This window comes from Penicillium cataractarum (genome assembly GCF_028827025.1).
Source record: "Penicillium cataractarum strain IBT 29864 chromosome Unknown utg000004l, whole genome shotgun sequence".
NCBI classification, from domain to species: Eukaryota; Fungi; Ascomycota; class Eurotiomycetes; order Eurotiales; family Aspergillaceae; genus Penicillium; species Penicillium cataractarum.
This window is the reverse complement of record NW_026622740.1, coordinates 3,479,087-3,494,694: the sequence shown is the minus strand read 5'-3', so window position 1 is coordinate 3,494,694 and position 15,608 is coordinate 3,479,087. Positions and strand designations below refer to the sequence as shown.

The 15,608-nt window shown below is 43.0% G+C and overlaps 3 protein-coding genes across 3 annotated transcripts; 2 read left to right on the top strand and 1 right to left on the bottom strand.

The window, feature by feature from the left end:
- Positions 1-8,519: 8,519 nt before the first annotated feature.
- On the top strand, positions 8,520-8,797 carry N7496_005739 (uncharacterized protein; the record flags this gene model as incomplete). The annotated part of the gene is given in 3 exon segments (XM_056698668.1): positions 8,520-8,630; positions 8,687-8,713; positions 8,726-8,797. The coding sequence occupies 3 exon segments, from the start codon at positions 8,520-8,522 to the stop codon at positions 8,795-8,797; spliced, it is 210 nt and encodes a 69-aa protein (XP_056557193.1).
- A 631-nt stretch (positions 8,798-9,428) lies between these two features.
- On the top strand, positions 9,429-10,015 carry N7496_005738 (uncharacterized protein; the record flags this gene model as incomplete). Its single annotated transcript, XM_056698667.1, has 4 exons — positions 9,429-9,491; positions 9,563-9,775; positions 9,803-9,877; positions 9,914-10,015. The coding sequence occupies 4 exons, from the start codon at positions 9,429-9,431 to the stop codon at positions 10,013-10,015; spliced, it is 453 nt and encodes a 150-aa protein (XP_056557192.1).
- A 1,113-nt stretch (positions 10,016-11,128) lies between these two features.
- Positions 11,129-13,571, bottom strand: N7496_005737 (phosphoketolase family protein; the record flags this gene model as incomplete). Its single annotated transcript, XM_056698666.1, has 2 exons — positions 11,129-12,150; positions 12,209-13,571. 2 exons carry the CDS (start codon positions 13,569-13,571, stop codon positions 11,129-11,131), a joined length of 2,385 nt encoding a protein of 794 aa, XP_056557191.1.
- Between the last annotated feature and the right edge of the window lie 2,037 nt (positions 13,572-15,608).

Below are 15,608 nucleotides of genomic sequence, written 5' to 3'. Positions count from 1 at the left end.
TAAGCTACGGCAACGATTAAAGGGAAAAACCACGGACACCTTCGAAAGTAACGACGAATACCGCGGCCTGAATAGCGTAGAGCACGCGACGGAGTTTCCCGAGATTGATTAGGAAAATATTGAGAGTCAAGGGTGGACCTAGTACGGTCCCTAGAATACCACCGACTCCTAGGAACTATCCGACGATTCCTAGGAGTGGGGCGTAGGGATCCTAAAGACACCAATCGAGACATAAGGAACCCTGGAGATCCTAGAAACTCCACCCCAGCTCCCAGAAACGGATACTACTATATAGCCTCAGAAGAAACCCTAGAAGGCGGAAGTGATTACAGACATCAACCGTATATAGAATAAACTCCACGGCTTATTCAGGAATCATAAGGGAGACATCGGTAATAAGATCGACCGAACACTCGAACTCACCGACTAACTATACGAACTACACAAACTAAAACCTGAAATTAAGGATAGGTTTTGCCTATATTAGCAGACTTAGTGTTCGTGCTAAGGATACGCCCGACACCCAGATCACCGACTAAGATCTACGACCGGATGTTACGACGATAACTACACAATACACTATTAAGGAAAGATCGATAGAAGCCTAGAACCTAAGCCGCTACGATAGGAAAAGAAACCTAATTAGAGCCTAGAATACGCGGGACTCTAGTATAGAGACCGGAGGATAAATAACGAACAATACCTTATAGCTATAGCGTAGGGCTTACATTTAAAGATCACTGCTAATATCGCGTTTCGACCAACTAGAGTGATGATCGACTCGGGTACAGTAGGAAACTTTATAGGCACACGATATAAGTAATAACATAAGATCTAAGGCGTAGAGAAGCCGCGATCTACACCTATTATTAGACTTAACGGAGAGAGCCTAGGGCTAGGGATCACGCACGAAAGTGGTATGCTACTAGTGGTTATCGGTGACTATTTTGAAGTTATTAACTTCGATATAACACTACTCGGAGAATATAACGTAGTACTCGGAGTACTATGGTTAAGGAAGTATAATCTAACTATTAATTAGCGGATAGAAAGCATCGTTTTCGATAGCTGCTCGTGTCGACAGACTAGCGAGGTATAGACCGGAAGAATTAAGCGAGCAACGCTAAAGAGATCTAGCTCGGGGGAAGTAGGTGCTTATAAAGACCCCCACGAAGGAAAACTTAAGGGGAGTTTTCGGCTAGGAGGTAGGCCTAACAAACGAACGAGCGATATTAGAGATATCGCCACCACGGAATAACGACTAGATATAATAGACGAGGAACTAAGTAAATATGTTCTTGTCTAAGACGACGCGACGACCCTCTATATAATAGGATCACTAGAGAAGGAGTATAAGATTCCTGAGGAATACATAGAATTCTAGGATATATTTACGCCACTACCGGACGGTGAGCTACTAGAGTATGGTCTATTCGACTATAAAATTAAGATTAAGGATAACTAGGAACTAAAGTTTATGCTAATTTACCTACTATCGCAGAAAGAGTTAGTGATACTAAAGGAATATATCGAGGATAACCTTAAGAAGGGAAATATTTAACACTCGAAATCGTTAGTAGGATACCTAATCCTGTTTGTACCTAAGAAGGGAGGAGAACTTAGGATATACGTTGACTACCGATAACTTAACGATATCACTATTAAGGACCGGTATCTATTGCCGTTAATTAACGAAATCTAAGATATTATTTAGGGAGCGAAATACTTTAGTAAATACGATATTACTAACGCCTATAACCGACTTAGGATCAAGGAGGGGGACGAATGGAAAACGGTATTTAGGACTAAATTCGGACACTTCGAATATAAGGTTATACTATTCGGACTCACTAACGTACCGGTATCGTTTTAACGATTCATTTTTTACGTTTTAAACGGACACCTCGATAAGTTCGTTATCGCGTACCTCGATGATATCCTCGTGTTCTTAAAAACCGAAGAAGAGCATATTTAATATAATAAGTTAGTGCTATAGCGGTTAAGGGAAGCAAAGGTTACACTCAAACTTAAGAAATATAAATTCTACGTCTAGAACACTAGTTTTCTCGGATACACTATTAGTCCCGACGGACTCGGAATAGAAGAAGATAAGGTTAGAAGCATCCTTAAATAGCTAACACTAATATACGTTAAGGACGTATAAAGCTTTCTTGGACTCGCTAACTACTATCGGAAACTAATACCGTAATACTCGAAGTATACGGCCGGACTCTACCGATTTACTAAAAAGGGAATACCGTTTAAATGGGACGACGAGACGGAAAAGTCGTTTACCGCACTTAAAGAAATGTATAATAAACTAGCCGGATAGGTAATCGTTGTAACGTTTAACTACGACTCACCGATCATTATCGAAACCGACGTATTAGACTTCGCGCTCGGAGTATAGCTTATATAACTAGGAAAGGACGGCAAGCTTAGACCTATCGCTTTCTGGTCTCGTAAGATGATCCTAGCAGAGCTTAACTACGACGTCTATAATAAGGAATTACTAGCTATAGTATCGGCGTTCTAAACATAGAGGGCATACTTAGAAGGAGTAAAGCATACTGTGACGGTTAGGACGGACCACTATAACCTAATATACTTCACCACGACGAAGAAACTCACTCGACGATAAGCTAGATACGCAGAAACACTAGCCGAATACGATTTCAAGATCGTACACTGTAAGGGAACTAAGAACGCAGTGGCGGACGCGCTAAGTCGACGACCGGACTACGAACTAGGAACTAAGGAGGTAGTACCCGCGATCCTAACCACGGATTAGGAAGGGAATATCGTTTATAACCATCAAATACTCGTAGTAACTAGCGAATTACAAAACGACGAATAGATCGAAAGGATTCGAGAAGCAACTACTAATAACGAATCTATGCAGAAGATCCTAGGCAATAGCACTACACTAACTAGGGACGGCTTAGTCTATATCTATAGCCTAGTGTACGTTCCTAGGAACCTTTAAAACGAAATCATTAAATTACATCACGACGAAACAACATAAGGACACTACGGAATTAAGAAAACCATCGAGAAAATTACACGAAATTATTATATCCTAGCACTACATAGAAAAGTCAAGAAATATATCTAATAATACGATTTATATTAACGAAACAAGGCATCACGATATGCACTATACGGGGAAATGGAACTGGCGGAAGTACTAAAGCGACTATAGGAATAGATCATAATGGACTTTATCACGAAATTACCTATCTCGGAAGGGAACGATATAATTATAGTAGTCGTCGACCGACTAACTAAATACGTATATATAATCCCGATAACGGAAAACATCGACGCGTAGTAAATAGCGTAAATACTACTTCGATAAGTATTTATTTATTATGGAACACCGAGCAAAATCACCTCAGATAGGGATAAGCTGTTCACATCTAATATATAGCAATCACTAGCGGATTAACTCGGTATTAAGTATAGACTCTCTACCGCGTATTACCCGTAGACTAACGGATAAACAGAAAGGGTCAACTAGACCTTGGAGTAATATCTTCGACACTACGTGAACTTCTAATAAAATGATTGGATAGGATTACTACTAATAGCATAATTTGTATATAATAATACGATGCATTCGGTAACAAAAGAAACACCATTCTTCGCAAATTACGGATTTAATCCTACTATTATCGGAGAACTAATAGGGAAATAACCACTCGCAGAGTTATCAAGACTACTGGCGAACGGGTTAAAGTAACTTCACCTTTAACTTTCGCGAGATATCGAGTTTCTGAATATACGCATGAAATTCTATTACGACTAATCGCGCTAGGAGGCGCCGGACTTTTAAAGGGGGAGAAAGTTTACCTTTTGCGACGTAACATTCGCACCAGACGATCTAGCGCGAAACTCGACCACCTTAAATTAGGACCATTTGAAATTGCAGAAAAAACAGGACCGCTTAATTATCGTCTAAAGCTACCTGATAGCATGCGACGTATTCATACAACGTTTCATATCTCATTATTGGAAAAAGCACCTAAGAACGCCGAAGTCGCTACCAATGTGGAAATAGAAGAAGAAACGGAAAATGAGTACGAGGTCGAACGAATCCTGGGAATGAACAAGATCAGCGGAAAGCCTTACTACCTAGTGAAATGGAAGGGATACGATACCTCGGAAAACACATGGGAACCTATCGAGAACCTGACGGGCTGCCACCAGCTGGTTCGGCAGTACTACTAACGCCAGCCACGGAGAAGTTCAGGTCGCCCCAGAACGACGGCGATATCGGATTCATCTCCAATATCTGGGTCAGAGTAGGATTCTCTGACGTGGCGGCAAGAGCGCGAGCATCCTCGGCATCAGCAAGACGATCCAGCTCCGCAAGATCCTTAGCACTAAGAGGATCCTCCTCATCTAACTGAGCCATTATATCTGAGTCATGATTTAACATCCGACCACTTCGATCTTTTAAGAATTGTTGCTACTTCTACAAGCGAAGGACCTTCGCCATCGTTTCGTTCATTTTCATCGAATATTCCAGCCACTGCTTCTGAGCCTTCTCGAGGTCAGCAGCTACCTTCTTCTCATCGCGCAGCACGGCATCCCACTCGGCGTTACTGTGAAGCTTTCGTTCGCATTTACGACCGCGACGAGTACACTCGGCACAGTTCCGGTTCTTGGATGCCATCACACAATCAACGTAATGAGAAGAACAATAATTGTACGGGAAGTCGACGATGGAACCGTGTTGGAGAATGGAATTATATTGACGTAACCTATTTTGTTTGCGAGTTTTATTATCAATAGGCATGTTGCAAGGGGGACATAGCCGGTGGAAAAATCAGAAAAAGAAGAAAAATATGTACTTACCTAAGGGGGGAGACTAACGTTTAAATCCTTTGAGGATAAAGGATAAGGAAGGAGGGGATGATGTTACGGACCTTAAGAGGCGCGGGGGCCGTAGTTATTTGAGGACAACGGAGGACTAATCATCCTACGGGCGCTAGGGATTAGCGTTGTCACGTGCGTTTCGGTATACTTGGGTAAGCCCCGGCAGGGCCCCAAGGCAGACACTCTGGGCAGAAGCCAGAAACGGCCTACGGCTAACCGTCACAATCAATACCTGCTTACTTCATTTGACGGTTAGCGCGACGCAGGAAACGGCCGCCATTTTACCAACACCCAGACTACACCCCAAGTGCAAGAACCCGGTAAACCTACACGTGACGCTAAGGATATACTCCTAAGGAGTCGAGGAGGAGTAGATCTACCCCCGGGGTAGATCTACCACGAATATACTCCCTAGGAGTAGGAAGGGCTAGATATATAAGGATACTTATTTGGCACTATATATTTAGTTCTTCGCGATCAATCATTTAAGTTACTAGGATAGTACCTTTTATATATTGTTACTTGGTTACTACCTTTAGTACTTTGCACTTCACAGTTCACCTTCAAGACAACCTAACCTATAAGTAGGGGATTCACTCAGTGGTAACACTTAGTGATTGACTTACTTAGCGCGCACTTCTGGCACGTTCTGCAAGATACTCAACAGGATCCATCCCGCAGTAAGGCCTCGCGAGGCAACGGTACGATTGAGAGATACTCTTGGAATCCGAAGTCAGGATTCAGGCAAGTATAACCCGTTAAGCAACCTAACTTCACAGTGACCAGTCGGCTACGCGTAATACTGGTTTAGATCGAATACCTCTATGGTTAATAGGCACTGCGAAGATGCCTCGTGCTCTACGAAAACTTAATATCCTAGTACTTGGATGTGTCTGGCGATGGAACAAGAACGTATGGATGCGCGGTAATGTTATGTAAGAATGGTTCCGCTCGTTTTATAGGTATATTGGCACACAAAGACGAGTCGTGCTATTGCTCGATAACTTTAGCGCGTATCTCTCTGCGCTTGAATATACGCCACCGCCGTCTAATATTAAAGTCGTTTTTTTGCCACTAAACGCGACCTCGGTTTACTAGCTATTAGACTAGGGTATCATCAGAAACCTTAAGCACTATTATCGGAAGAAATGGTTGATATGGATAGTTAATATGATAGACCGCGGCGTCGATCCTACGTAGAGAATAAGCCTCTATTACACACTACATTGGATTACCTAGGCTTGGAGACGTGACGTCCTAGATGAGACTATTTAGAAGTGCTTTATCAAGAGTACGCTTATTAGTCCTAGCACTAATGAGATGAATACGTCTCCGTCTGAGGACCTTTAACTAGGTGATTTATACGTAGAGGTGACCGACCGGCTTCCTGGTATAGAGGTTATGGTATTAGATGAATTTCTAGACCCTCTAGGAGAAAACATCGACGTGTAAGAGCCTGATTTATCTGATATTATCGTTTATTTTTCAGAAGAAAATATAGGTAGGGATAATGGGGTTCAGGATAGCGAGGACGACTAGGACGAATATATATTCGGACCACCGCTAGATATCCTCTCGCGTGTTGAAGCTATTGAATATATGTATAAAGCTCTTTAATTTGCCTAGCACTAAGAGGGAATTACTGAGAGAGATCTACGTGATATAGAGAGGATCGCTTATCTTTTTTCTCGATTCGAGATTAATGGGAGGAAGCAGAGAAGGGTGGATGACTACTTTAGACTAAAAACAGACTAGTTCTTACTAGATGAGGTTTAGCGCGATATTAGTGGCACACTTTCATTAGGCACATCGGAATTCTGTTGCACGGAGGCCCGTGCCGAAAACGGGAGTTTACTGTAATACTATTGATTATCTTTGGAAAGTTTTTGAAATCGAATTGTATTCAAGTCTGACCAAGTATATTAAATGACTATTAATGTTAGATTTATCCAGAATGTTAAGTGAGTAGTGATATATATGTGGTTATGGATACTTTTGAGACTTAGTCGGCTTTGCTGCGGAAATATATAGTTACACTTCTGAGGGAGTTGTTCTGTATTCTGAATAAACTGACATTTGAACATCGATTTCTGCTAATTTACCCCTAAAGATAATTCATTCTAGATATATTATAGAGTTCGCTAAAATGTAGTTTTTGATGATTTCTAATTGAAAATGACTCTATAAAAAATAGAAGTAAAGAATAAGTTTTAATTAAAAAAGCATATAGTTATTTTGCGGTTAGTTTACGGTCTTTGCGGTTACTTAGCGGTTATCCATTAGTTAACTAGGAGATAACCGCACGAATAGATAGTAGGATCCAATTAGCTTATAGGATCAACTAGCAAACTATAATTACTTTTGATATCTATTGATTCCCCCCGGTCGTAACTCATCCCTTCTCATCCCAAAGTGAATCCCTAGTAAGTTTTCCTTTTCCTCTCTACTAGACCCCTACTCCTTAGGCCTTTCCTTATTATAGCTTATTCCTAAGTGTCTGGTTTTACCGATCAGTTTTCTGAGGCTAACTTTCTACAGTCAGACGATCTACCTACCCTTAGTAATACCTGCCGAACAGCCACTTCGGTTGCCTAACAGCTAGTACCATCCTCGTTAAAACGCGTTAGCCCTCGGTTTCACCAGGTCTAGATACTTTACGATACAGATCCTGAGATAGAGTAATCCCGTTTATAATTTACGGAATGGTGGCTACAGACCGAGTTTGGAATAAAGGAGGATACTAGAGCTTCGATCGGCTAGGATAATAAAAAAAGATTAAATGTTTAGGATGAATTTGACTAAGTTGCAAACGAAAAGACTAGCGAGCTAAAGATCATATATAAGCGCTGCTATACTACCCTGACTTATCCCTAGTTACGCCGCGGGGGAATAAGCCTAATGAATACGCATCTTAAAAGTACTACTTATAAGCCTAGGCTGCAAAGACGAGGAATTAATTAGCTACTACTCTAATCGGTTAGTTTAAATATTATCCTAATTATCTACCACTATTTACTAACTCTCTTCTTATTTAGCCCTAGAATCGATCGCCACAGTCCTTCTCTAAAGATCTTCTTATCTATTATCTTCTCTAGCTTATCACTATTACCCGACTCCTATTCTGTATACTTAAGCGTCCTGAGTTACAATAACTTTATGATATTATTTAACTAGCTCCTTCTAAGATTAAACTACCCTCTGCTCGGTCTATTCGTCGTCGGCTAGACCTAGAGATTTAATAAGGATAACAGAGTATGCTCGATAATTTACCGTAGGGAAGTAGACTCTTAATTGTATTAGACTACTAGATATCACCCTTTTCCTAAGTATTTATAGTAATCACTGGCTATTTCGTCGATAATAACTGGGAGTATCGTGAGGTCCTTCTTGGATTTGAGCCACTTTATGGTTTATATACTAGAAGCAATTTAAGTTCCGTCGTTATTAATATTCTTAAGGAGTACTAGATCACCGATCGGATATTATCTATCACGACGGATAATATAACGAACAATAATACTATAATTAATAGTATCTAAGAAGAGATTAAGGTATAAGGAATTGGTAATATAGGGATCTTTCGGATTCTATGTCTCGCCTATATAATTTAGCTGAGTCTTAATTAATTACTAGGTAAAATGAAGGTAGTACCTATTAATAATGAGACTGAGATTGAGTGGTTAGATAAGCGTATATACTTAATATATCCTAAGCGTATAAATAGAGAGATAGTTGATACTCTAAACAAGGTAACTCTTCCTTTATCTCTTTTACTATAAGATCACTAATCTCTCACTCTGTCTAGATTCGGAACCTTACTATCTTTATTAATGTAAGCCTATAGCGCCGCGAAGCCTTTTTAGGCCTTCAGACCGAAGAGCCTTATCTACTCCCTATTCAGGATATCCGTATATAATGGAATTCTACCTTTCTAATGCTCGGCCGTGTAAAGCGACTATAGGAGACCTTTAGACGATACTATTAAACCTATAGATACCCCTAATTCTAACTTAATAAAGAGGAGTGGCGCTAGGTCGACTACCTTCTTTATATTACCTAGCCGTTCTTTAAATTCACTACTACTCTTTCAAAGTTAAAGGATATCACTATTCATCTTATCTTTAGTATCTATAATAATCTCTTTAGTCACCTTAAGGCCTCAGAAGAGTAGATTCGCCGGAAGAGGATTCCCTAGAAGTAAACTATGCTTTAAGCACTTTAAGCAGCAAGGGAAAAGCTCTTAGAGTACTATAAGATGACTAACCATGAGTACTACGGTGATATTTACGTAATTACAATAATCCTGGTACCTTCGAAGAAGCTTCGCTTCTTTAAAACTAAGGATTGGTAAGGTGATATTAACTACGCTAGACGATATCGTGGTCGATTAGAAGAGGAATTCTGGCGTTATAAGAGACGGCTTTTAGATAATAATAGCCACCTATTACCTAGGGCTTTAGCTATTTCACTTAATACTGTGGATGAGATTAAGATACTTTGTGACTCCTAGAATACTCTCTAACCGGAAGAGCCCTAAGGGAATAATAATGACGAGCTTGATCGCTATCTTGCTAAAGGTGAGCCCCTACCTATCCACAAAGAAACTTCGAGTAATTAAACTAATAAGCTAGGACTGATATCTTAACATCCTCGTATGTTCTGGAAGGAATATCAATAAGAGTTTCTAATACTTGTAGCCCTTACACGGGATATCTTATCTATTCCTGCTAGTGGTGCTAGTATAGAGCGTCTGTTTAATTACGCGCGTGATATCTATTATTATCGACGTGGGCAATTAAAATCGGAGACAGTCAAAGCGCTGATGCTTTATATGTGCGTAACAAAATTCGAGGTTGAACAGAAGGAGATTGATTTTACTAAAGAGCTTATTTCGGTTGGAGAGTCGGCTCTTCTTGAATAGGAGAGAGGCTCACTACCACCTCTCCCTTCTCTAGATCCTATTAGTGATAGCGAGGAGGCCGAAGATGAAGATATAGTGACTGAGATCCCCTCTTAGCTGCTACAGCCTTAGGCTCTGAGTGAAGATACTGGAACTAAAAGGCCTCGAAGTAGAAGTACTCAATCCCAGGAGAATGAAGTCATACCTGAATCGGCTGATCTAGAGAATACATAACGACCTAGCCGCGTACGGAAGAAGACTAGGATGCCAGAAGGATTTGAAATTGGAACCCTATGAGTGTATAATAAATCAAAGAAGTGCACTATTATGTTAAATGAATCATTTACAAAAGAAAGGTTGATTTTGGTAAGATACTCTATACTGACTAGATACTAGAAAAATACCACAAAGACTGCATAAAAATCATCTGACCAAAAGGTTACGAGGCTTGGCCTGTTTGCTATATTTATCTAACCATTGGTTAACCAAAACCGCATTGCGGTCTTGAATTGAAGACCGCAACTAAACCGCAAAAATTTGCGGTCTTGATCCGAAGACCAAAACCAAATGGTTTTGGATATGGTTGCGGTTAACCATGGTCTTTGCGGTTAGTGCCGCAGTCTAATTCTAGTAGTTAACTGAACTATATTCCGACGTAGACCTCAGAACAAGTCGTGATTTTCTAGTTCCGGTCCAGGTTGAGAATCGCCAAGACCGGGTTCGGTTCCAACTCTTTTGAGGCCACGATCCGGTTCCAACTTCTGTAGTAAGTTGTCGGAACTCTTACCGGACCTGGAGGTCCGGTTTGAACCTGCAGGTTTCTCAAACAGTGCAAACTTGGGGAAGCTCGTGGTATGCATTGATTGTGCAGTTTTGCTCTGTATTTTTGAGTATTCATCTTACGTCAATTAAGAATAGCATCGATAGAATCCAGATCAATAGTAATAACTAGTTTACAATGAGTGTTTAATGAGGGGACGAATTACTTTTGTTGGTAACGCGATAACCAACATATACCCAGCAAGACCAAGATACGCCCCTGAATGTGTTGAGTTTCAGCAGTCTTCAATGCCACTAAGGCTTTGATAGCTATCTGGCTATCCCTGAAATGCACTAAACCCTATATGGTAACGTGGACAGTTTTTGAGGAGTAAGTGTATACTCATCAATGCACGTTTCCCCGACCGTCCGCCGGGCACCGTGAAGGGCCAAGGAAGGGGTTATGCAAATGCGGCCTAAATGTTCGTACAGATACGAGACCCGCGAAAGAGCACAAATCCAACTTTTATCACTCTGCAGACTCATTACAACTGGGGGATACTGTAATAACCTCCTTCAATTAACCAGCTACTTTTTCGGATATGGCCAGGTCCAACTCCGAATATATTCGGGATCGACACCGCTGTTGTAAGTTTCCATCTTCGCTGCAAGCTGGATATTGATCAGCTTTTCTCGGACATGAGATGTCGTGTTCCTTGGAAAGTCGATTAAATCGATCGTATCGATAGCCAGGCTGTATCTATCCGTCCGGTTGCGCATGGCTAAGGCGAAAGGAGTGTCAATGTTACCTTTCTCTCTATAACCCCGGACATGCAAGTTATTCTGCCCAGGCCGTTTGTATGTTAGACGGTGAATGAGCCAAGGGTATGAGTGGAAGTTGAAGATAATAGGTTTGTCTTCAGTGAAGATTGCCTTCCACTGTTGGTCGGATATGCCATGAGGGTGGTTTGTCTCTGAAATCAACCGGAAGAGATCCATTACGTTAACGAAGCGAATTTTTAGATCCGAGAGGTGTTCGCGCAGAATAGCTGTGGCGGCCAAAGCTTCATGTGTCGGTACATCACCACAACATGCAATTACCACGTGGGGATCCTGGCCCTGGTAGTTGCTGGCCCAGTCCCAGATTCCTAGGCCCTTTGTGCAGTGCACAATGGCCTTGTCCATCCCAAGATATTGGAGATGATCCTGTTTGTCAGCGACGATGACATTGACATAGTTGACACTGCGGAGGCAATGGTCCGTAACTGAAAGGAGGGTGTTCCCATCTGGTGGTAGGTAGATTCTCACCACTTCCGGGCTCTTGTTGGCCACAACATCTAGAAATCCAGGGTCCTGGTGAGTAAAGCCATTATGGTCTTGTCTCCAGACAGTGGCGGTGATCAATATATTGAGAGACGCGACCTTTGCACGCCATTCTACCTCAAGACACCTTTCAATCCACTTGCAGTGCTGGTTTACCATGGAATCGATGACGTGGACGAAAGCTTCGTAAGTATTGAGCAGCCCGTGTCTTCCGGAGAGAATGTATCCTTCCAACCACCCTTCACAAGTGTGCTCACTGAGCATCTCCATCACACGGCCTTCAGTGGCTAAGTTTCCTCCGTCTTTGTCCGCTTCAAAGTACTCCCCCCATCCAGACCTTCTTACCTGCCTTATAAATTTCTGATAGCTTATTGGACTCGGTTTCATCAGGACCAAAGACCCGGAAACTAGTCATGTTCTTGGAAATAGTATCCCGAAGAAATTTCGACATGTTCACCATGTTTCCTCGGATGGAAACACCCTGATCGATGTCACGCAAGGCATAACCTCGGAAATCCGGCAAATTCAGTGGTCTGCGAAGAAGACCGCCGTTGCCAGTTGGATTAGCACTCATCCGCGATGTTCCCCTTGGGGGAAGCGCCTTCAATTGAGGAGCCAGCTTTCCATCTTTGTCAAAGAGCTCTTCCGGCTTGTAGCTCTTCATCCATGTCTCCAGCAGCTTCAAGTGTTTTGGATTTGTAGCGACATCGGTAATTGGGATCTGATGTGCGCGCCAGAAACCCTCCAAGAGCCTGCCGTCGACCTTCCTTGGAGCGGTCCACCCCTTAGGAGTACGGAGAACTATCATCGGCCAGCGTGGTCGGAACGCCCCTATGAATTTCCGAGCTTCCTCCTGGTACTTCTTGATGTCCAGGACACATTTTTCAAGTGTAGCGGCCATGGCCTGGTGCATGCTGTCCAAATCGCTTCCTTCTATGAAAAATGGTGTCCATCCGTAACCAACGAGCAATGATGACAATTCATCGTGGCTAATCCGTGCAAGAATTGTCGGGTTTTTGATCTTGTATCCGTTGAGATGGAGAACAGGAAGGACCGCTCCATCGGTACATGGGTTAAGGAATTTGGTGCTGTGCCAGCTAGTCGCAAGGGGGCCCGTCTCCGCCTCACCATCACCCACCACTGTCAGGGTTATGAGGTTGGGATGGTCGAAGACTGTCCCGAAAGCGTGCGAGATAGAATATCCCAATTCACCACCCTCATGAATACTCCCGGGAGTCTCAGGGGTCGCATGGCTGCCAATACCGCCTGGAAATGAGAACTGCCTAAAGAACCTTTGCATCCCCTGTATATCTTCACTTTTATCGGGATAGACCTCAGAGTAGACACCCTCAAGATACGACTGCGATAGGATTGCGGGAGCATCGTGTCCAGGACCGGATACGAAAAGTACATCGAGGTCGTACTTTTTAATCAGACGATTCATATGAATCCACGTAAAGGATTGCCCGGCATCCGATCCCCAGTGGCCTAGGAGCCGAGCTTTAACATGTTCCAGTTTGAGAGGCTCCTTGAGTAATGGATTGTCACGAAGGTAGAGCATGCCCAGGCATAGGTACATACTGGCCTGGAAGTATGCGTTCATCTTCACAACATCTTCAGGGTCAAGAGGCTCTCCGCTTACTGTCGAACGAGCATGTCCATAGGCGGAGATGCTATTGTTGCCACCTTCATTTCCAGTCGATGCCATTATTTGTAGTCTCAGTGGCTATAATTTTTTTCCAGAGGAGGGCCTGCTAAATGAGTCTGTTGTTTGTCGTATAAAGAGCTTTGATGATCATAGAATAGGTGTCAATCGCGAAGGCACGGTTTCTTCGATCCAAATTGAGAGACCTGATTTAAAAAGAATTTCGTGCTATCAATACCAATTCCCTTGAGTGAAGGGGTGAAGGGTGCGAATAATACATAGTAGCAGTGAGCAAATGATCTATATTATGATTCTCACCCTCCGAGAAGAGACGATGATATTTTCGAACCGTGGTTTACTACAGTTGCCCCAGCCGAATGCAGATGGTCTACGCATCATCTGCCACGACGGCACCGAGGTGAAAAAGAAGAGTACCAGCCATAAACCCCCACTCTTGCCAAATCATAAATCTCTGAAACTGAGACAGCGTGGACTACACCAATTTCTTATTTATTCTTTTTTTGGCATATTAAATACCGGAGAGGGGTAGAGGTGTGTGGCATTTTCACTTTATACCCCTCCTCTCTATAGGTAGTTTCTACCCAGGATGGAAATTGCCCAGGACTTTGGTGTTCCTCGGGGTATGAATTACAATTCACCTACGTTTTTGATGTGGTCGTACTCTTCCATCTGGCTCCTATAGTCCGTCGTAGTCGTCCAAATTTAGTGTTTTACTTCCTTTACGCCGGGACACCGGATCAAAGCATGGGCCCGGAAAACAGACTTCGCACCGGAGAAGACTGAGCTCATCCACATCACCAGGAAAAGAAAGAACAGTGCCAAGGTCAGCTTGTCATGGGCGACAAGACCATCACATCGTCAGCAACCGCCACGCTCTTGGTGTGATCTTCGACCACAAGCTACGGTGGAAAGAACAAGTACAGGAGGCAGTACAAAAAGGAACCCGATTCGTTACTGCCATATTTCTTGATGGTTGAGCGCTGCTTGCTGGCCCTGCTAACTTGCCACGACGGGCCGGAATGGGCACGGATAGCAGATGGGAACGGGGCGAAGTGGCATCGAATTTTAGCGAGAAGGCAGGCGAGGAGCTCATATTGGGCATCTCGATCACCGATTCCCGCTCTCGACGCAGGGCATAGCAGGTTGGTGGGCCAGTTCCTCGCCCCCTGCCAATTCAAATATTGATTGATTTTGAGCGATCCAAGCGAACGAGACATGCCAAACCAGTCGTCTCTAAGCAGGTATATTATCAATCTTCAATCATTTTTCTCCGAGACCCTGCAATGCACACAATCAAAACTCTACCCGATAGATTCGCGAAGTCACAGTCCATGCGGATCGAGGTTGGATGAGATATCAACTGGAAAGAGGGGTGTATTTGCCCGTATTCAATCTGGTTAAAAATGGGCACGGGAGGTGTTGGCCCCGGGGGAGGGGGAAAAGAGCGTATCCCAAGGAGGACCCCGGACGATGGAAGAAATGACCGAGTTAACCGACGCAGCCGAGGATTGAATAAAATGGTCGATTCTTTCGGGATGGACCGGATTTCTGCTAATGGCACGCAGTCGACAAGAGGCAAATGGGAAATCTTCCCTGTTAAGAGATTCGGACCATGGACAAGAAGGAAATTGTTGCATCCACCTCGATAAGGGGTCTAGGTCCAGCGTGGTTTCTTACAGTACATCGGCTGGTAAGTGGACTGAGCTTCCAATACCACGGAACACCGTTAAAATATAGCCGCGACATGATGTCATTGTAATGTAATATTCAGCGTGCCGTTGCCCAATAAGGAGACTGCGTTGATAGAGGGAAGGCAAGGGGAAAAGGCAAAGGCGAGGGAAAGAATGGACAATGGCCATGCGCTAAGAAAGTGTCTAGCACACTCAACATACAAAATTGCCAGGGTAATCATCATAGCGAGGGTCCCTAAAAATGTAATTTTTGAAAGGGGCCGATTATATTCCATTGATAGAGCAAAGCAAAAGTAAATCTTTTTCATGTCTCATCTTATGAGGCGCACCCCTCAACTGGCCGCCATATATTTTGACCGTTGCAAAATATTCCATATCATCTCATAAT